The 15,828-nt window shown below is 33.8% G+C and overlaps 1 protein-coding gene across 3 annotated transcripts; it reads left to right on the forward strand.

The window, feature by feature from the left end:
* The first annotated feature begins 4,200 nt into the window (after positions 1-4,200).
* Positions 4,201-14,755, forward strand: LOC142619421 (autophagy-related protein 9). Of its 3 annotated transcripts, XM_075792519.1 has the most exons (12): positions 4,201-4,480; positions 4,921-4,991; positions 5,890-6,021; positions 7,324-8,000; positions 8,156-8,476; positions 8,834-9,056; positions 10,689-10,871; positions 10,990-11,196; positions 12,759-12,836; positions 12,920-12,990; positions 13,122-13,232; positions 13,674-14,755. In XM_075792519.1, the coding sequence occupies exons 4-12, from the start codon at positions 7,420-7,422 to the stop codon at positions 14,494-14,496; spliced, it is 2,598 nt and encodes an 865-aa protein (XP_075648634.1). In that variant the 5' UTR covers positions 4,201-4,480; positions 4,921-4,991; positions 5,890-6,021; positions 7,324-7,419; the 3' UTR covers positions 14,497-14,755. The 3 variants fall into 3 exon arrangements, with proteins under 3 accessions (XP_075648634.1, XP_075648631.1, XP_075648633.1); XM_075792516.1 differs by lacking the exon at positions 5,890-6,021 and having other exon boundaries at positions 4,341-4,480; XM_075792518.1 differs by lacking the exons at positions 4,921-4,991; positions 5,890-6,021 and having other exon boundaries at positions 4,344-4,480.
* Positions 14,756-15,828: the final 1,073 nt, after the last annotated feature.

Below are 15,828 nucleotides of genomic sequence, written 5' to 3' on the forward strand. Positions count from 1 at the left end.
AACATGTCATGATAGTGTTCAACATGTGAACCTGTCTGACCTGTTTGATCCGTTTATGTTATAAACTATATCTATGGTTGTTATTGTATTTTAATTTTAGATATATAGAAATTGATAATAGGTTATTTAAGTCAGGTATAATTTATTAATCAAACAAATTATTAATCGAGTCTTTAGTATTGACTTTTACATGACTTGTTAATTAAATGGGTTAAATGTATTGGGTTGGGTTGACTTCTTTAATAAACGAGTCAAGTTAGAGTTGACGACTCTTGACACGTTTACTAAACAGGTCGGGTTTGGGTCAACCCATATAACCGAGTACTTATAGCTCGACACAACACGAACTTGATCCGCGAACACGAATTGCTACCCCCAACAATTTATTAGGAATGACTATTCCCTATAGTAAAAACATAACCAAACTACTGAATAGCCAGACTATTGAAATAACTATTACATTACAATGCATATTATAGTCTACCAAATGTACCCTTATAATTTACATTACTTAGGTTTGGTGTGATTAATACTTACCACAATTTCTACAATTTCTCTCTGTACATAGTCAAATCTCTACCTCCATGATTCCTGGTCTAACAATTTTGCCATCCACGTCAAGGACCAACAGTTTCAAATATGAGGAGCTTTTTCCTCCTAAATTTTTATTAATCACCACTAGGTGTAGCAAGCTTGGGGAATTGGACCCAAAATTAGAAATTAAGAAGACAACTCTTTGGAGAGGAGGAAGAAAGAGAAGGGAGGTGGGGGGAGTGGTCGCTTAATGAAAAGGAGGAGATTAGACAAAGTGTTATGCTTTTTTTTTTTGAAAGAGTTTCAACTTATGACGTCCGCTCTTGATAATAACTTTTTATTATCAAATCAAGACACCAATCGATTTTTGGTGTAGGCAAAGATTGAACCCTAAATCTTTTATTTAAATATTAAAAAATTTACTAGTTAAATTAACTGAAACTCACACAAAATGTAATGTTTAAAAGAGTAACCAAAAAACAGCCTACTCAATTAGTAATTTCACTTATTTATTTGACTTGCTAAGAGCCATATAGTTTAATTGTTTGACACATTTTAATGTTTGCAATGAAAAAATCTAAGGTTCAAGCCCCCGTCCTCTCCTCTATTGTAACTATCAAAATTATCCCCCCAACACCCCCCCCCCCCCCCCAAAAAATTCAGAAAGCTAATTACACCTACTTTCCTTGGATCCTTACTCAAGCAAATGGTTAACATGCTTCTTAGAATAATATTTAATTTCTAAGTTATGTCAAAGTAAACTTAGGTTACCTAAGGTTTTGTGCAAATTTAAATTTTAACATTTTTATTTATTGATAAGTTACAAAGACAACTTACCATATGTGATTTGTTATAAAAATGTTGTGGACATAGCACTTCTCAAAAAAATATGATCATCTCTAACTAATCAGTTGAGGTTTTATAGCTGATTCCATAAATTTAGGTTTTATAACTAATTACCTATAATTTATTGTGAAAATATTGTGGATGTAGCACCTTTCTAATTTTATTGTTATTGTATTACAGGAGAAGAAAGTAACAAACTACATATGTGAAAATTGTGATTAACTTATTACAAGGGTGTTACAATAATTTAATCCGATGATCAAGTTTATGAGTAGAGTAGGTTTGATTGGGATTTGTAACAAGAAGTTTAAAAATATATGGACCCAAATGAAGTTATAACAACTTGAGGTCCAGATTTAAAATATAACTAAAAATTAGTGCACAAAAAAAAAAAAAATAGTGATAAAAAAAATGTATTTTTACCATAGAAACAAAACCATTCTAGTGCGTTTGGCAGAAAATATCACTACGGCCCAACTGACCCAAATTCCGGATAACTCTCTTTTTGTTTTTTTGTTTTTGAGAAGGAGATGCATATGGACTTGAAGGGCTGACAAGGCCCATATTTAATCACATTAATTATTATTATTATTATTTGCGTAAAAATTTTAAACTTTTTATGAACAAATCTGACAATATTGCATTGAGATACAAGATATTAAGAGTAAAACTACAATTACAAATTATTTTATAATATTTTTACAAAATGTTGATGTGACCAATCTTTTATTAGTTTTTATCTAGATCCATTATTAATATCACTTTTTCATCTACAAATAATCACTCATCACATTAACAGTTTGTAATTTTTTTTTTGTAAAATAGTTTGTATCTATAGTATTACTAGTCGCTAACCTGTGCTATGTACGGGAACCTACCGATTTGTGAGGTAAACTAAAATAATTTTATAAAAAATTTAAAAAACTACACCATTGCGTGATTTGCTCTTGTATGATTTCAATTTGTGTTACAGTTTGATGAAAAAGTCATTGCTTGAACGTGTAATGACTTACAAAAAATTTGTTAGATAGTTTTAAATACTTGTCCTTCACACAAGCCATTGTAAGTGCTGCCCCACTTTGCTCCTTGAATATATGAGCAGCGTTTATTACGCATATACGCCGAAAAGGAACTTAAAGTTAATTATTAGCGTGTGTAGTATTTAGTATTTTTAATTTGGAGATAAATTATCAATGTTTGAGTTTGAGTTTAAGTTAGACTTGTTAAAAAGATAGAATTTCACTTATTGTTAAGTTTGAATAAAAAAAAAAAAATTTTGTTTTAAAAAAATGATAATGATGAGTTTGAGTTTAAGTTGGACTTGTTATATAGATAGAATTTCACTTCTAGTTAAGTTTGGATTAAACAAAAATAATTTTATTTAAATAAAATATTGTGCTGACATGGAAAATTGTGAGAGTTTCAGAGATTTCGGTTTTTCAAATAAAATATTATGTTGACGTGGAAAATTATGAGAGTTTCAGAGGTTTCGTTTATATATATATATATATATATATTGGATTTTAATAAAGAACGAGGCTAAATTGCTATTTAGCTGGACCTTTTTTTTGGGAACTTATTTAATATGACCTTGAATTAATGGATTTACAAGTTTAAAAAAGATTGCAGAAAAAGAAAATTATTGTCACAACTTATAATAAATCACCAACTAATATTGTCACAACTTATAATAAATCACCACAATTAGTTGGTGTATGTGTGTGTATATATTTATGACCATATACAAGTTTTAAAAATAAAACTCCATCATTTTAGGACAATTATATTTTTACCCATCTTGTTTGTTAAAAAAAATAAATTGATGAAAATAAATCTTAATACAATTTTTTAAAAATATTTCATTATAGAAAGAGAGGAAGTTTGGGCATGTTCACAACCCCTTGGCCTACTTGAACCCGACTCATGTATGGTGTGGGACCATTCAAGCAATAGTGGGCGTGCTATTACTCAAACTTATAACTCTCAAACTTGTAGTTGTAATATGTTACGAAGACTTTTTACCACTAAGCCACTCCTGGATACAAGTAAAAGATTTAATTTTTTCTTGGGAAAAGCTTTCATTTTAGTGTTTTTTTGAAAACAATTTATTTAGCTTTTTACTGATTTTTTTTTTTTGTTACTGGAAATACAATAGGTAAAACTTAAAAAAAAATTTTATGTTCACAACATTTTTACATTAAATACTAAATGACAGGTTGTTAGTTGTTACTAGCTAATATTGGTAGGTAAAAATGTAATTTTAATTGTGAGTTTAAATTATAATTAATAATCACCTGCCATGTAATATTTGTTGTGAAAATATTGTAAATGTAGCCGTTCTCAAATTTTTTTTTAAAAATTAATTATAATATAGTGTTAATCACACTATTCAAACTTAAAAGATAAAAACTAAATAAAATAAGTAGAGACTCGTAAAACTCATAAATAATAAGAAAAGAATATAGGATGAAAAACCATATAGACAGATAGCCAAATTAGGCACTTATATGGAATGTAAATTAGATTTTTTTTTTATAGTTTTATTTCCTTAATAAAAGCTTTTTTGTTTTTGTTTTTGGAGAAATCTTAATAAAAGCTAAAAAGAGATAAAGATAAGAAAAGATTGAGGTAGTTTACACTTTAAAGAGTTCTTATTTTGTTGTGTTTTATTTTTATTTGAAAGATAGTTTTGGGAGAACGTACTATGTAATATGTATTAGTAATTACCCCAACTTCACGTCTCCTTTCTCAACACAAACACCGAAAGAGAGACCCGAACGAAAGCACATATAAAAGACAAAACACACACGCACACCGAGTCTCCAAGTTTCTCATCATTAAACAAAAAAAAAAAAAAAAACAAATCAACAAAATTCCTCTTTCTTCCACGCAACCAAACAAACCTCTCTCTTTCTCTTCGGTTTCTCCTCTGCTTCAATCAATACCTTGTTGCCTCGTCTTTCTCAAATCAACCTCTGAAATTCATTGATTTTCGTTGTTTTTACACCGAATTCTTTTCTGGGTACCGTTCAAATTCACTTAATCTCCTTTATTTGTTGCTCTCTTGGTCTGGTTACTCTTATTCTTTCGTGGGTCTCAGGTAAATTTTTGTTTTCTGCAGCAAATTTAGTTATACTTGTCGTACGGTTCTTTTAACCTATCATGTTGTGCAATCTAATGTTATAACTGTTAACTTTATCTCTGAAAATTCGTGGTGTTTTTATTTTTATTTTTTATGGGTTTGAACTTTGAAGTGCTTTTTGTAATTTCTGTTTGGCTCCTAGTTACAAAACCCAGCTCCTTCCTAGCTAATTGCGCTTAAAAAGTGTCAAGGAAACAATCATAGAGTAAGATTGGTCTAGTTTTTGGATTATGTTAGTATGTTGTTGTAGAAAAGTTGTAATTTTTGTACTTTCCTGTGATTACCCAGTTGGGAATTGGTATATATGTTTATTTATATGCTAAAAGATTTTCTGGGTTCTGTTTTATTTCTATATTTGGCTTGGGTTCTGACTCTATAACTGATTTTATTTTTTGTAGAGGTTCTGATTGAATTGGCTTTTCTGCGAACTCAACTTTGAGTCGTTGCATTGTTTAGTTTATATCAATTGGTTAGTGGATTATTATTCTTATTTTCTTAATATGCTTCTTAGTTCTTATAAATTTCTTCCACACAAAAGTTTGGTGAAATGTAGTGTGTTTCAATTCATCATGTTAATGTGCCTGTTCAAATATTAGCTTGTTCTTAGTATTTGGACTTCATTCTGTTTCATAGGGATGCCATATTTTCACTTTGACTTGTTACGTCCTGTGCATTCATAGTATCAAAAGGATGTTTTTCAGTTTGTGGGGGTCGGTTTAGGGACAGACAGGTAATGATGTAAGGTTATGTGTTTCATATACTGATTTTTTAATTAAGAAGTTAAGACTAGCATTCTTCAAGCATAATAAAATCATAAATGTATCTATTTGGGCTGCGGATTGAAGTGCTTGTAATGGTAATATAATGTGCATATGAATTTTTTTAAAGTTAAGCTTGATTCCCTAGCCGCGAACCTGTGTTCCAACTTCCAATGAAGAAATACCTTCTGCATTGGTAAATTGTTCCAGTGAGCCTAAGGGCTACTAATGATATAGAGCTGAATGGGAACTCGTGTAAAAGCATCTTTTTTTTTTTTTATAATAAATTTTTTAATTTGACTGGCTGCATGTTTTGGGAAGTATACATTGCGATTCTATTTTGGAATTCATCCATCTCCAGATCCTTACCCTTTTTGGGCATGACATTATAGCAGTTTCTTGCCTCTCTTTCTCTCTTCATGGAGATATTGTATTTGCTCCTTTGTGGTAAACCAAATCTGACTCGGAAAGATGCTGTGTATTGTCTCATAGAATAGATTAGAGGGCATCACTCTTTAGTATTACTTAACTTTAATTTTAGTATATTTCCTGTTCTCTTGATGAACAAACTTTCCCTTAATTTACATCTTTGTATTGCTACGTTTGCAGGATTGGTAGAGGAAATCCAATTTGTTAGTGGCACTAAATAAGGTTTTGTTGAATTTTGAATGCTTATTTTTGTCCAAGATTAGTACCAAATTGGGATACGATCTTTGACAAAGAACCACACTTAATGAAAAGGTATCCACTGAATTACATTTTCCTATAAAAAAAAAGGTCTGTTATACAAAAGATCTACTACAAGTGTTCAGCGTTGCATTTTTTTTTTAGAATATGAACCTTTTGATACGATGCAGCCAGATATATATGATTTTCCCCTCTTCTTTATTTATTTATTTTTCTGACATTTGCATTCTTTGCTTTTGTATTAGTCATACATACTATTAATTACTGGTAGTTCAATGGCTTATGCTTCAATGTGTCTCCTCATCCTTTTTATTATAATGCAAGTCTTTATCAGTTTCTGAAGGTTGTGAGATTAGGTATCTAAAATGCATGCTATATTCTAGATTGCTTATAGGTTGCCTTGTTGTATCCTGAATCCTTTTATTGCTCTTTATGGTGAAAAGATGGCCTCTCTTATGTTATATTGTGACTTTTTAATTTTTAATTTTTTTAATTTTATTGGTATCTTACACAAACATCTAAGTGGGTCTTGAATCCATGGCCTCACCCTCCACCTTATGTGGTGTCAATTAAGTAAGAGCTCATTGGCTCAGGGGAATGGGGGATCACAGGTTCAAGCTACAGGGGAAGCATTATAGGGTAGATAGGGGGTAGATTAGGATTTCTAACTCTGCTCAAAAGAAAAAGAAAGAAAGAAATATATCTTGTGACTCACAAATAAGAAAAAACAGCCATGCGTCGCTTCCTTTCGTTTTGTTATTAAATTTGATAAGTTAGGGTCATTTATCCATCATAATTACAGGCAGGCCTTGGGGTGTGTGTGTGTGTGTGTGTGTGTGTATTTGGATAAGTAAAAGGTAACTAGTTATTATAAATGGAGATGCGGGGTATTGAACCCCGTACCTCTTGCATGCTAAGTGAGCGCTCTACCATCTGAGCTATTTCCCTACCATCTCTCCCTTTTTCTATCTTAAAGGTGTTAAAATTATATCTTATGATTCTTATGTAAAAGAAAAAGAAATGCAATTTTCTAATTCTTATTACAAGTGCCAGGTTAATACCATTGACTTTCCTGAGTTCTATGTAACATATATATACAAGTTCAATGGCTTAGATTTTTCTTCCTGTGTCTTGTGAAGTTTATAAATTTCAGTTGTTATCCAAAGTAACTAAAATCTTCACGATTTAGACATAATTTGGGATGAATTTGTCATCTAATTATTATGGATGACCATCATTTGACTGATTTTATCAACTGATTGTAGTGCATGTTTATTGTGGATCTTCCTGGTTTTATTGTTACTAGTTTTCTTAGTTTTTTGCTGACATGTAAATGATTTTAATTCATGATCACAGGGGCTAATTTGGCATTCATTACAGAAAATTTCCTTAATAGTTTTAATTGGTTCGGGGAATGGACAGGCTGTATTTGCCTACTGTCAGTCTTTGTGAATGATGTTCAGTGGGCCAAACGGTGCAAATCCTCTCAGTATATTCAAATGGAAACGGCGTGGTGAATCATCTTTGGCAGACAGCTTGCTTAAGGATGTGCCTCCTGAAATTGAATTGTCTGACTATGGAAGGGTACCGCCAAGTCCTGGAAGTGAGAGCCCTTCGGGGCTTCTTTATGGTGAGAGTTTGAACGTGGAACCGATTGCTGATTTGGACCTGTTCTTTGAAAGGCTTTACAGCTACTATTCTCAGAAAGGGCTTCGGTCAATCATTATAAAATGGATATTTGAGCTTCTAATGCTAGCCTTTGTCATTCTTTACTCTGGATTCTTTTTATTAGTAGTTGATTGGACTTTTCTTTGGAATGCGAAGTGTGGGATGGATGCCATTGAATCTGGAAATAAGCCCTGTGATCTTGTTAAGGAAGCTCTTCATCAACACCCATTAACCCCTCTGACACTCACCAGAGCTATCATTGTTGGATATTTAGGGTTATTATCCATTTATTGGATCTTTTGTTTTTTGAGGTTTTTTGCTCAATTAAAGGACATTCGGGGGATTCGTCACTTTTATTACAACAAGTAAGACTGAGAATAATTTTATCTATATAAACATTGAATGGCTTAAAAGCTTTCTTTTGTCTTTTTCCTAAAGTGTCTTTGTTTTTGGTTTATTTTTTGTTTTTTGTAAACTTCATCATTACATTACAATAAGCAAGGTAATTCTCTTCTTGCAGTCTCCATGTTACAGACGATGAAATTAAAACAATGCCATGGGCAACAATTCTTGAAAAGGTTGTTCGATTGCAAAGTTCACAGCAGCTTTGTGTGGTTAAGGATCTCTCTGCTCATGATATTGTGATGCGATTGATGCGCAAGGAGAACTACTTGATTGGAATGCTCAACAAGGGGGTGCTTGCATTCCCAGTCTCCCAGTGGGTTCCTGGTGTTGGGCCAATGGTCAAAATAGGCTCAGATGGAAGACAACATCGTTTGATACTGACAAAGACCCTTGAGTGGGCGTTAAATTGGTGCATCCTGCAGAGCATGTTTGATCGGTATGTAACATATGTTGCATATAAAGCAAGAATAACTGGCTTTGATAAAAGTCTTGAGCATATATTCACATGAGATGTGTATATTCAATTTCATACTTACATATTCAACATGATCTACCTTGTTAACTTCTGCAATGAGTGCAAGGAAAACAGTTTTCCCTCTCTTTTTTGGAAACATATTACAATATATATATTTTTCAAATATTCAACCAGTCTGATGCATCATGCATTAATCGTAAAAGTTGCTAAATTTATCTGGTGGCTTCATTTGAAAAGGTGCATGACAGAATGCTGATGATCCTCTATGCTTTCCCTGATCTATGATGATTCCATAATTTGAATGTTCTCTTTCTGCAGAAACTTCTGTGTGAAAAGGGACTTTATATCTAATCCTATGACATTAAAGAGAAGGCTGAAGGTTGTTGGGCTTGCAATGCTTCTTCTTTCTCCATTTATTGCCATATTCATGTTAGTGTTTCTCTTCCTGCGGCATGCTGAACAGTTCTATCATCATCCAAGCATTGCATTGTCTCGAAGGTGGTCTACTTTGTCAAAGTGGCTTTTTAGGCAATACAATGAGGTAATTATTATTTTATTTCTCTTTTATCAAGATCATCCAAAATTTTGCCTGTGCTTAAAATGTGGGTATGATTCAATGTGCTTATTATCTTTGTCTGTCTATTACATCTTTTATTGGCAGAGACTTTTTTATAAGAATGACATCAGAATCTTATCCTTTAACCAAAGAAAAGAATGCTACAATGATGGGAATGAATAATGATTCAAATAATAAAACTCTAATCATTACCACAGCTTTGTTGTTTTTTATTTTATTATTTGTTTAGAGAATCTGCGTGATTCTTTTTTTTTTTTGGCTAGAAATGTGACTTGTACTGGCTGTATCATGCTGCAAAGCTTTCAAAGAGAATTCTTAAGCAAAATTTTCTGTATAGGAAGTTTGGATGCCTATCACATGGGTTCCATTAGTCTGACCAGGTGTCACACGGTCAGGGATGACAGTTAAATTAAAAAACAGAGGTCACAATGGGAATTATGAGGATAATTTATAGGATATATGCCAGCTCACTTGACTGACTTGTCATGTTGAAACGTCAAGCTCTTATACCAAAATTTACCAAAGGTGATGCAGGACAAAATTCTCAATTCTCAAGGAATTCGAGAATAAACACAAGAATAGAAAAATAAAAATACACATAAGAATCAACACGTAGGCTTGCTTTGAATTATTATCAAGCGAGAGAAACAAAAATTGTGGATTTTTGGCTTTGGGTTGCTTGGAATCAGTATTAAGCTATTGAAACAAAAATTTCCAACAATATATTTGTTACTCAAGCAAAATTCTCGGTATCAGGGTACAATCGCATGCTTATATTGACTACTAGGACTAAACTTTAATCCTATTTACTTGGGTCAAATTCAAATCATTGATTTACGAAAATAAACTTGATTCTAAGAAATTAATTAAAACATAAAATGTAATAATAATAACCTAATTAAAAAATAAAATCCAATGGACCAATAGAAAAAAAAAAACAGTTGACTACTCAATTTTAGTGAAACTAAATTTAAAAAAAAAAAAAAAAATGTCTTTATGCTCCTTGCATCATTCTCTCTTGGTTGGAGAAACTTTACCTTGCTTTTGAAGTGTATATGGATAAGAATATAAAACTCTTGCACTTGTACCAATGCTAGAAGAACCTTTGTTAATACTATGAACAGAGAAGTTTTGTGTTCCTCCGTATCATAAAATTTGTCTAGAATGATAAATCAATGGTTGAAAAAGTTTTGCAAACAATATCGCTGTGTCTTAATCCATGGAGAGCATCATCTTAACAAGCTTTCCACTTCATGCATCATGGAGGGTTGATCAGTGGCAGATGCATCAACACACTTAAACTTTCCACAATATGTGTACTCTCTAATTCTTTTCTTTGTTGTTGAAATTTCTCTTTATCATGTAGTGGGAATCTTCCTTCTTAATGATAAGCGATATACTTGGCTCTCCAGCAGTTAATATTAAGTTCACTGCACATGGTTGAGATATTCTGATGTTTAGGTTTTGCGATACATTCTTCTTGTTGCCCTGGTTGTCATTGCTAACATATGATTATAGTATTTAATGCATATCACTTTTTGTTTTTGCATTATTTAAGCAATTACTATCTTTTTTTCTTTTTTGTACATGTAACAGGTGGACCATTTGTTCAAACACCGAATCAATAGCAGCAGTGTAGAGCATGCGTCTAATTATCTCAAGCAATTTCCTTCTCCTATTATTTCTATTATTGCAAAGTTCATATCCTTTGTATCTGGCGGCTTTGCTGCAATTTTGATAATCATCGCATTTCTGGAGGAGTCGCTGCTAGAGGGCCATGTACTAAATTCAAATCTTTTATTTTGATGGCGTAATAGACCTTATATTAGAATTTTGATATTCATAGCTGTTATTATTTATTTATTTTTTCATTTTTGTCTCTCTTTTAAACATGCAGATATTTGGACGCAACTTGATTTGGTATGCTGCTGTTTTTGGAGCTATTACAGCAATAAGCCGGTCTGCTGTTACAGATGAGCTTCTAGTCCATGATCCTGAGGGAGAAATGTCTCTGGTGGTCCAACATACACATTATATGCCAAGGAGATGGCGTGGCAAAGAAAATACTGAGAAGGTCCGCATGGAGTTTGAAACCCTATTCAAGGTAGTCATGCTTATCTCTTTCTTATACTTCTTCCTCCCCCACCCCCCGGTGGCTGTAAATAATAATTTATTATATGAAGAAGACGGCAATACATTTAAGTAATATGTATAGAATTCCTCAAAAGAATTACATTCTAAAGGATAATAGATATAATGTTAAGAATTTTTTTTTTTTTTGAGAAATATAATGTTAAGAAGTCGTACAGCATAATCATCACAAAAAAGGATAGTGTCGTCCTCAAACAATATGTATGATATCATCGTTTTACCTTTGAGGGGCTTTCAACTTCTTGGCCAACACAATGCTTGCCTGTTCTTGAACTTCATAGTTATTCCATCATTTTTGAACTTTTTCCATGAAACCCTCCTTGGGCCACATATTTTTGAACCTAAATTTGCTCTTACCCCTTTTCAGTCCTCCACAATCAAAGGAGAATCAGGGAATGATTAGAAACAGGTGTAGGAAGAAGTTGTACATCATCTGAAAATTGTTCTTCCCATCCAACAGAAGCTAAGAATCTGTTTATGTGAGACATGAAAGGTTGATCTTGGTTATTTGACCAAGTATATGAGTCACCTTCAAGTGGAAAATCTGAAAATTCTACCATAGCTACTGTAAATTTGTCACAGCAAGTCTCTCACCAAGAAACTGAATCACATTAAAGTCCCTTGTTTGGCACCACTGCACCCTCCATCTTTCTTTACCTATTTCGCATTTCTTCCCACAAACCAGTTCTCACTTAATCATTATTTGGGCAATGCACCCCACCTAATACCCAAACTAAATAATTGTCAACATTTTGATCGAGCAAAGCACCGAAAAATTCCCTATCAGAACTTTATCTTCTCCAAAACCTTTTGATCCCACATTAAAGAAGTGCTGCCTGCGGTCACATTGGCTCCACAATTTACCCAATCCATATAAGGACCTCTCCACAAACTTCTAACCATATTCTTGAAAATTTCTTACTCTTGGTTTCTTGAAGACAAACCACATCCTCCATCCATTTCTTAACATATTTTTCACCACTAATCTTTGTTCTGTATTATTTACCCCTTTAACATTTTGTAGAATCATCTTCAGCTTCATTTTGGACAAAGCAACAAACCAGAAATCTTTTTATTTTCCCCTCTGCTGCTGCCCTGCACCATCTGAGCATTATAGGAAAATTATTGGGTAGTCCAGTAGTATACTCCCTCCCTCCCTCTCACATAGGGGTGGGTTCCATGGTGGGTGGGACTCACCCCTATGTGAGAGGGAGGGAGTATACTCCTGGATTACCCAATAACAACCAAGCATCATAACTAACAGAAGAGACTAAGTTCTGCAACTCCTTATTTCCTTTTACAGAACCAGGGGCCCTCTGGTTGGAGCCATCATTGCCTTCCACAGAAATTATGATTTCTGGATGGATTGAAAAAAGAAAAAAGAAAAAAGAAAAAGAAGAAAAAGATTTTATGAGCTTCAAGTTGGCAAACCAAATTAATATTCATTGTTTATTAGAAAAAAGAATTTTTAACTATTTCTGTACTCATGAAACTCCCTCCCTCTCTCTGATGCAGTACACTATTATTATGCTACTTGAGGAGATGGCCTCAATTTTCCTCACTCCATATCTACTTATGTTTGTGGTCCCAAAGGTTGTCTCAGTTCCTTACATCATTTTACTTCTGCACCATAAATGTTAGTTTTTGAACTGACTTGTTCTGCATATATGTTGCAGCGTGTGGATGACATACTGAAGTTCATTGCAGATTGTACAGTGAATGTTGAAGGTGTTGGTCATGTCTGCAGGTTGTTCCTCCTCTGTTTTGATTTGGCATATTTGGCACTAACGATCTTGAGGCTTGATTTATCTTTTACTTGTTTGGTTCTCAACATTGACGGGATACGCTTTTCTTTCTCTTTTCTTTCTCTTTTGACAGTTTCAGCGTCTTTGACTTTCAAAAGCATGGCAATAGCAATTATGGTTCACCATACAATGCACCTCGCACTGAGAGGAGTTCCCAAGGGAAGATGGAGAAATCATTTTTGAGGTATGATCGTATCTATGTTTCTCTGTTGGATTGATAAAAATGCCAAGAATATTCTCTGTGCAGTCCGTCACTGTCTTTTAACTCTCTCTCTCTCTCTCTCTCTTCCCTTTTAAATATAAATTTGACAAATGAGATTAAACCTCAGCAACGCTGCAAGCACCAGTACTGCTGTAACTACGATTCCTTCTTTTATCTCTATCTCCATTTCCTTTTCTTCCTCGGTTTTGAAATCAGAAACCCAATTAATCATAGTATGAAGGAAGATGATGAGTGGGGGAATGGTTATGATAGTAAGCTAGACGTTGGAATGTAGCAGCAGTCACTTCCATGTGTAATTTATGAAGTTGTGGTTATCATGGTGCATTGTTGAGTGACAATGCGGTTTTCAAGTTATTATTTCCTACTTCTGCTCATTTTTCACTCTTCCTATCCTGGTTGCAGCTTTAAGAGTAGCTACCCTTCGTGGGAACCAAATGCTCTGGGAAATCAGTTCCTGTCAAATCTTAGAACTTTCAGGGAGCAAAGGCTGCAAGGACAGGGAAATAGACAGGCATATTCTCCTTCAAGAATGTGGCGAGGGAGCCCCATTTTTAGAGGCCATGGAGACAGACCCAACTTTCCACATAATAGTCCCGGAACTGGCTATAGGTTGGGTCCGCTGTGGCTAATTGATGCAGATCAAAAGAATCATCCATATCTTCTTGATTGGTATTATACCTCACAACCTAACCACGTGACTGGTAACTCCAGAGATGGTCCACCAGGACCTTTTGAAGCTACTGAGCAACATCCTGGAGATTATTGGATGCCATCCAACTTGACTCCTAATGAACTGAGGTATGCAGAATACTGGGGTGACCAGTTTGAGCATCGAACTCAATCTCATCTGAGGGCTTCTACATCATCTCCTTTCTTCCGGGATAGTGTACTACGGCATCATGATTCTAGCAATTTGGTAAACCCTACAAGGAGCCATTGGTGGGATAGAAGTGGTCCACATGGAGTACAGCCCGAAACAAGTTTTCTGGAGCCTCCGGATTTCAATCAGCACACTCCAGCTAATTATTATGATAATTTGTCAGAAAGAAGTTCAAACGATCATGAGAACTTGCACTGGAGGGATGATAACAAGTTATCCCGAACTTATATGGATGACTTAGAGGCTGGAGAATTCAATCTTCATTTTGATGATATATATAGTAGACCTCCGGAAACTCCAAGAATCCAGACACAAGCATCGGGTGATCTGTTTGTTCCCTCCTAAGGTTCTAATAATTGGAATGCACATGGGTTTCCATTACACTGATGGTGATATCTCTTTTGGTTGTGTAAAGGAAACTATGTATTCTTTGTTGTATATAAATTCATTATGGGGTTAGTTTCTGAATAGGCCTCAAGGTTGATCTGGAAGGTTAACTAGTTCCCAAGTGTCACCAGAATCCTTCCGAAATTGTAAAAAACTATAAACAAATTATTCTAATCGACTACATTGGGTTATATTTTTAACCTGTATATGAATTTAATAGTGTGGTTCCTGGGCATTTCGAGCACCTAATGATGTCTGTCCTTGTGCAAGAGGAAAGGGGTGTTTTACCTGATTGTAATTTGTGAGGGAAGTATCAACTAGTTTGAGGATAGCTTTGCTTTCAGAAATTGTTTGGTATTCTATAATTATAGACGTAGAGTTCCTAGGAGTCGAACTATGGTAGGTAAATCCTAAGAATGATTTTAAGAGTAATTGGCTTATTACGGTATTTATAGAAAATGCTTAGTGTGTGTCTATATATATATAATCTTTTTTTCCTTCTTTGTTGAAACATATTGGCGTTCTATGGCAGTTTTTAAATGGTGAGTTCAATTTCACATTGTCAAGGTTGATTTGGTAGGCTGAATTACTCTCTTTGTTCCGTATTTGAAGTCTCTGAGTTTATTTGAATTTTGAACCAATATATACTTTGCTCTTTTACTTTTATACTAACTTTCATAGATCTTTCTTGCGAGTTGTTACTTCTGTTACAACGGTGAGCGAAAAGGACAATCTTGATTGAAAAGATTATTAGCAAAGAAAGAAAGAGATGGGGGAGGCTTTGATTTTGTTACAATCAATCCCTATAGCTAAACTGTTAAAAAAAAAAAGATGGCAATGTTTTGATTTGATGGATTATAACTTATAAGAGGTGGTGCATGATGGGTTGAGATTGATGGTGGTTAATCCCATTTCTGATTTTCTAGTTTTTTATGGTGATATGGTTTTGATTGTGAGCTTATGAACAGGGTTTTGACAAATACAGTAAAGATGAGTGTGTTATGAGTTTAGTTTAGATGTTGATAATCGGCCATGGTGATGGTGGTGATGGAGAATGAGGCGAAGATTATAGTTAATACAAGGTGGAACCTTGGTTTAGTTTGTTGTAGAGACTAGAGATAGAAGTATAATAGGAGTTTTGGAAAAGCAAATAAGACTTCGAATATTTACATCAGTGGTACTAAAAAAGTGAGTGAAAGTCAAAGTGAAGTGAAGTATTTTTTTTTCACCCTCTCTTGTGGGTGTGTTTGTTTCTTAAAAAAAAAAAAGTGAAGTGAATTTTCCATTTTC

Source organism: Castanea sativa, chromosome 12 (genome assembly GCF_040712315.1).
Source record: "Castanea sativa cultivar Marrone di Chiusa Pesio chromosome 12, ASM4071231v1".
NCBI classification, from domain to species: domain Eukaryota; kingdom Viridiplantae; phylum Streptophyta; class Magnoliopsida; order Fagales; family Fagaceae; genus Castanea; species Castanea sativa.

Excerpts from the sequence above, each read along its gene's own strand:
- LOC142619421 (XM_075792519.1), top strand. The coding sequence starts at position 7,420 with ATGATGTTCAGTGGGCCAAACGGTGCAAATCCTCTCAGTATATTCAAA. Across the intron at positions 8,001-8,155 it reads CGTCACTTTTATTACAACAA|TCTCCATGTTACAGACGATG; the intron begins GTAAGACTGAGA and ends CTCTTCTTGCAG. Across the intron at positions 12,837-12,919 it reads TTATGTTTGTGGTCCCAAAG|CGTGTGGATGACATACTGAA; the intron begins GTTGTCTCAGTT and ends TATATGTTGCAG.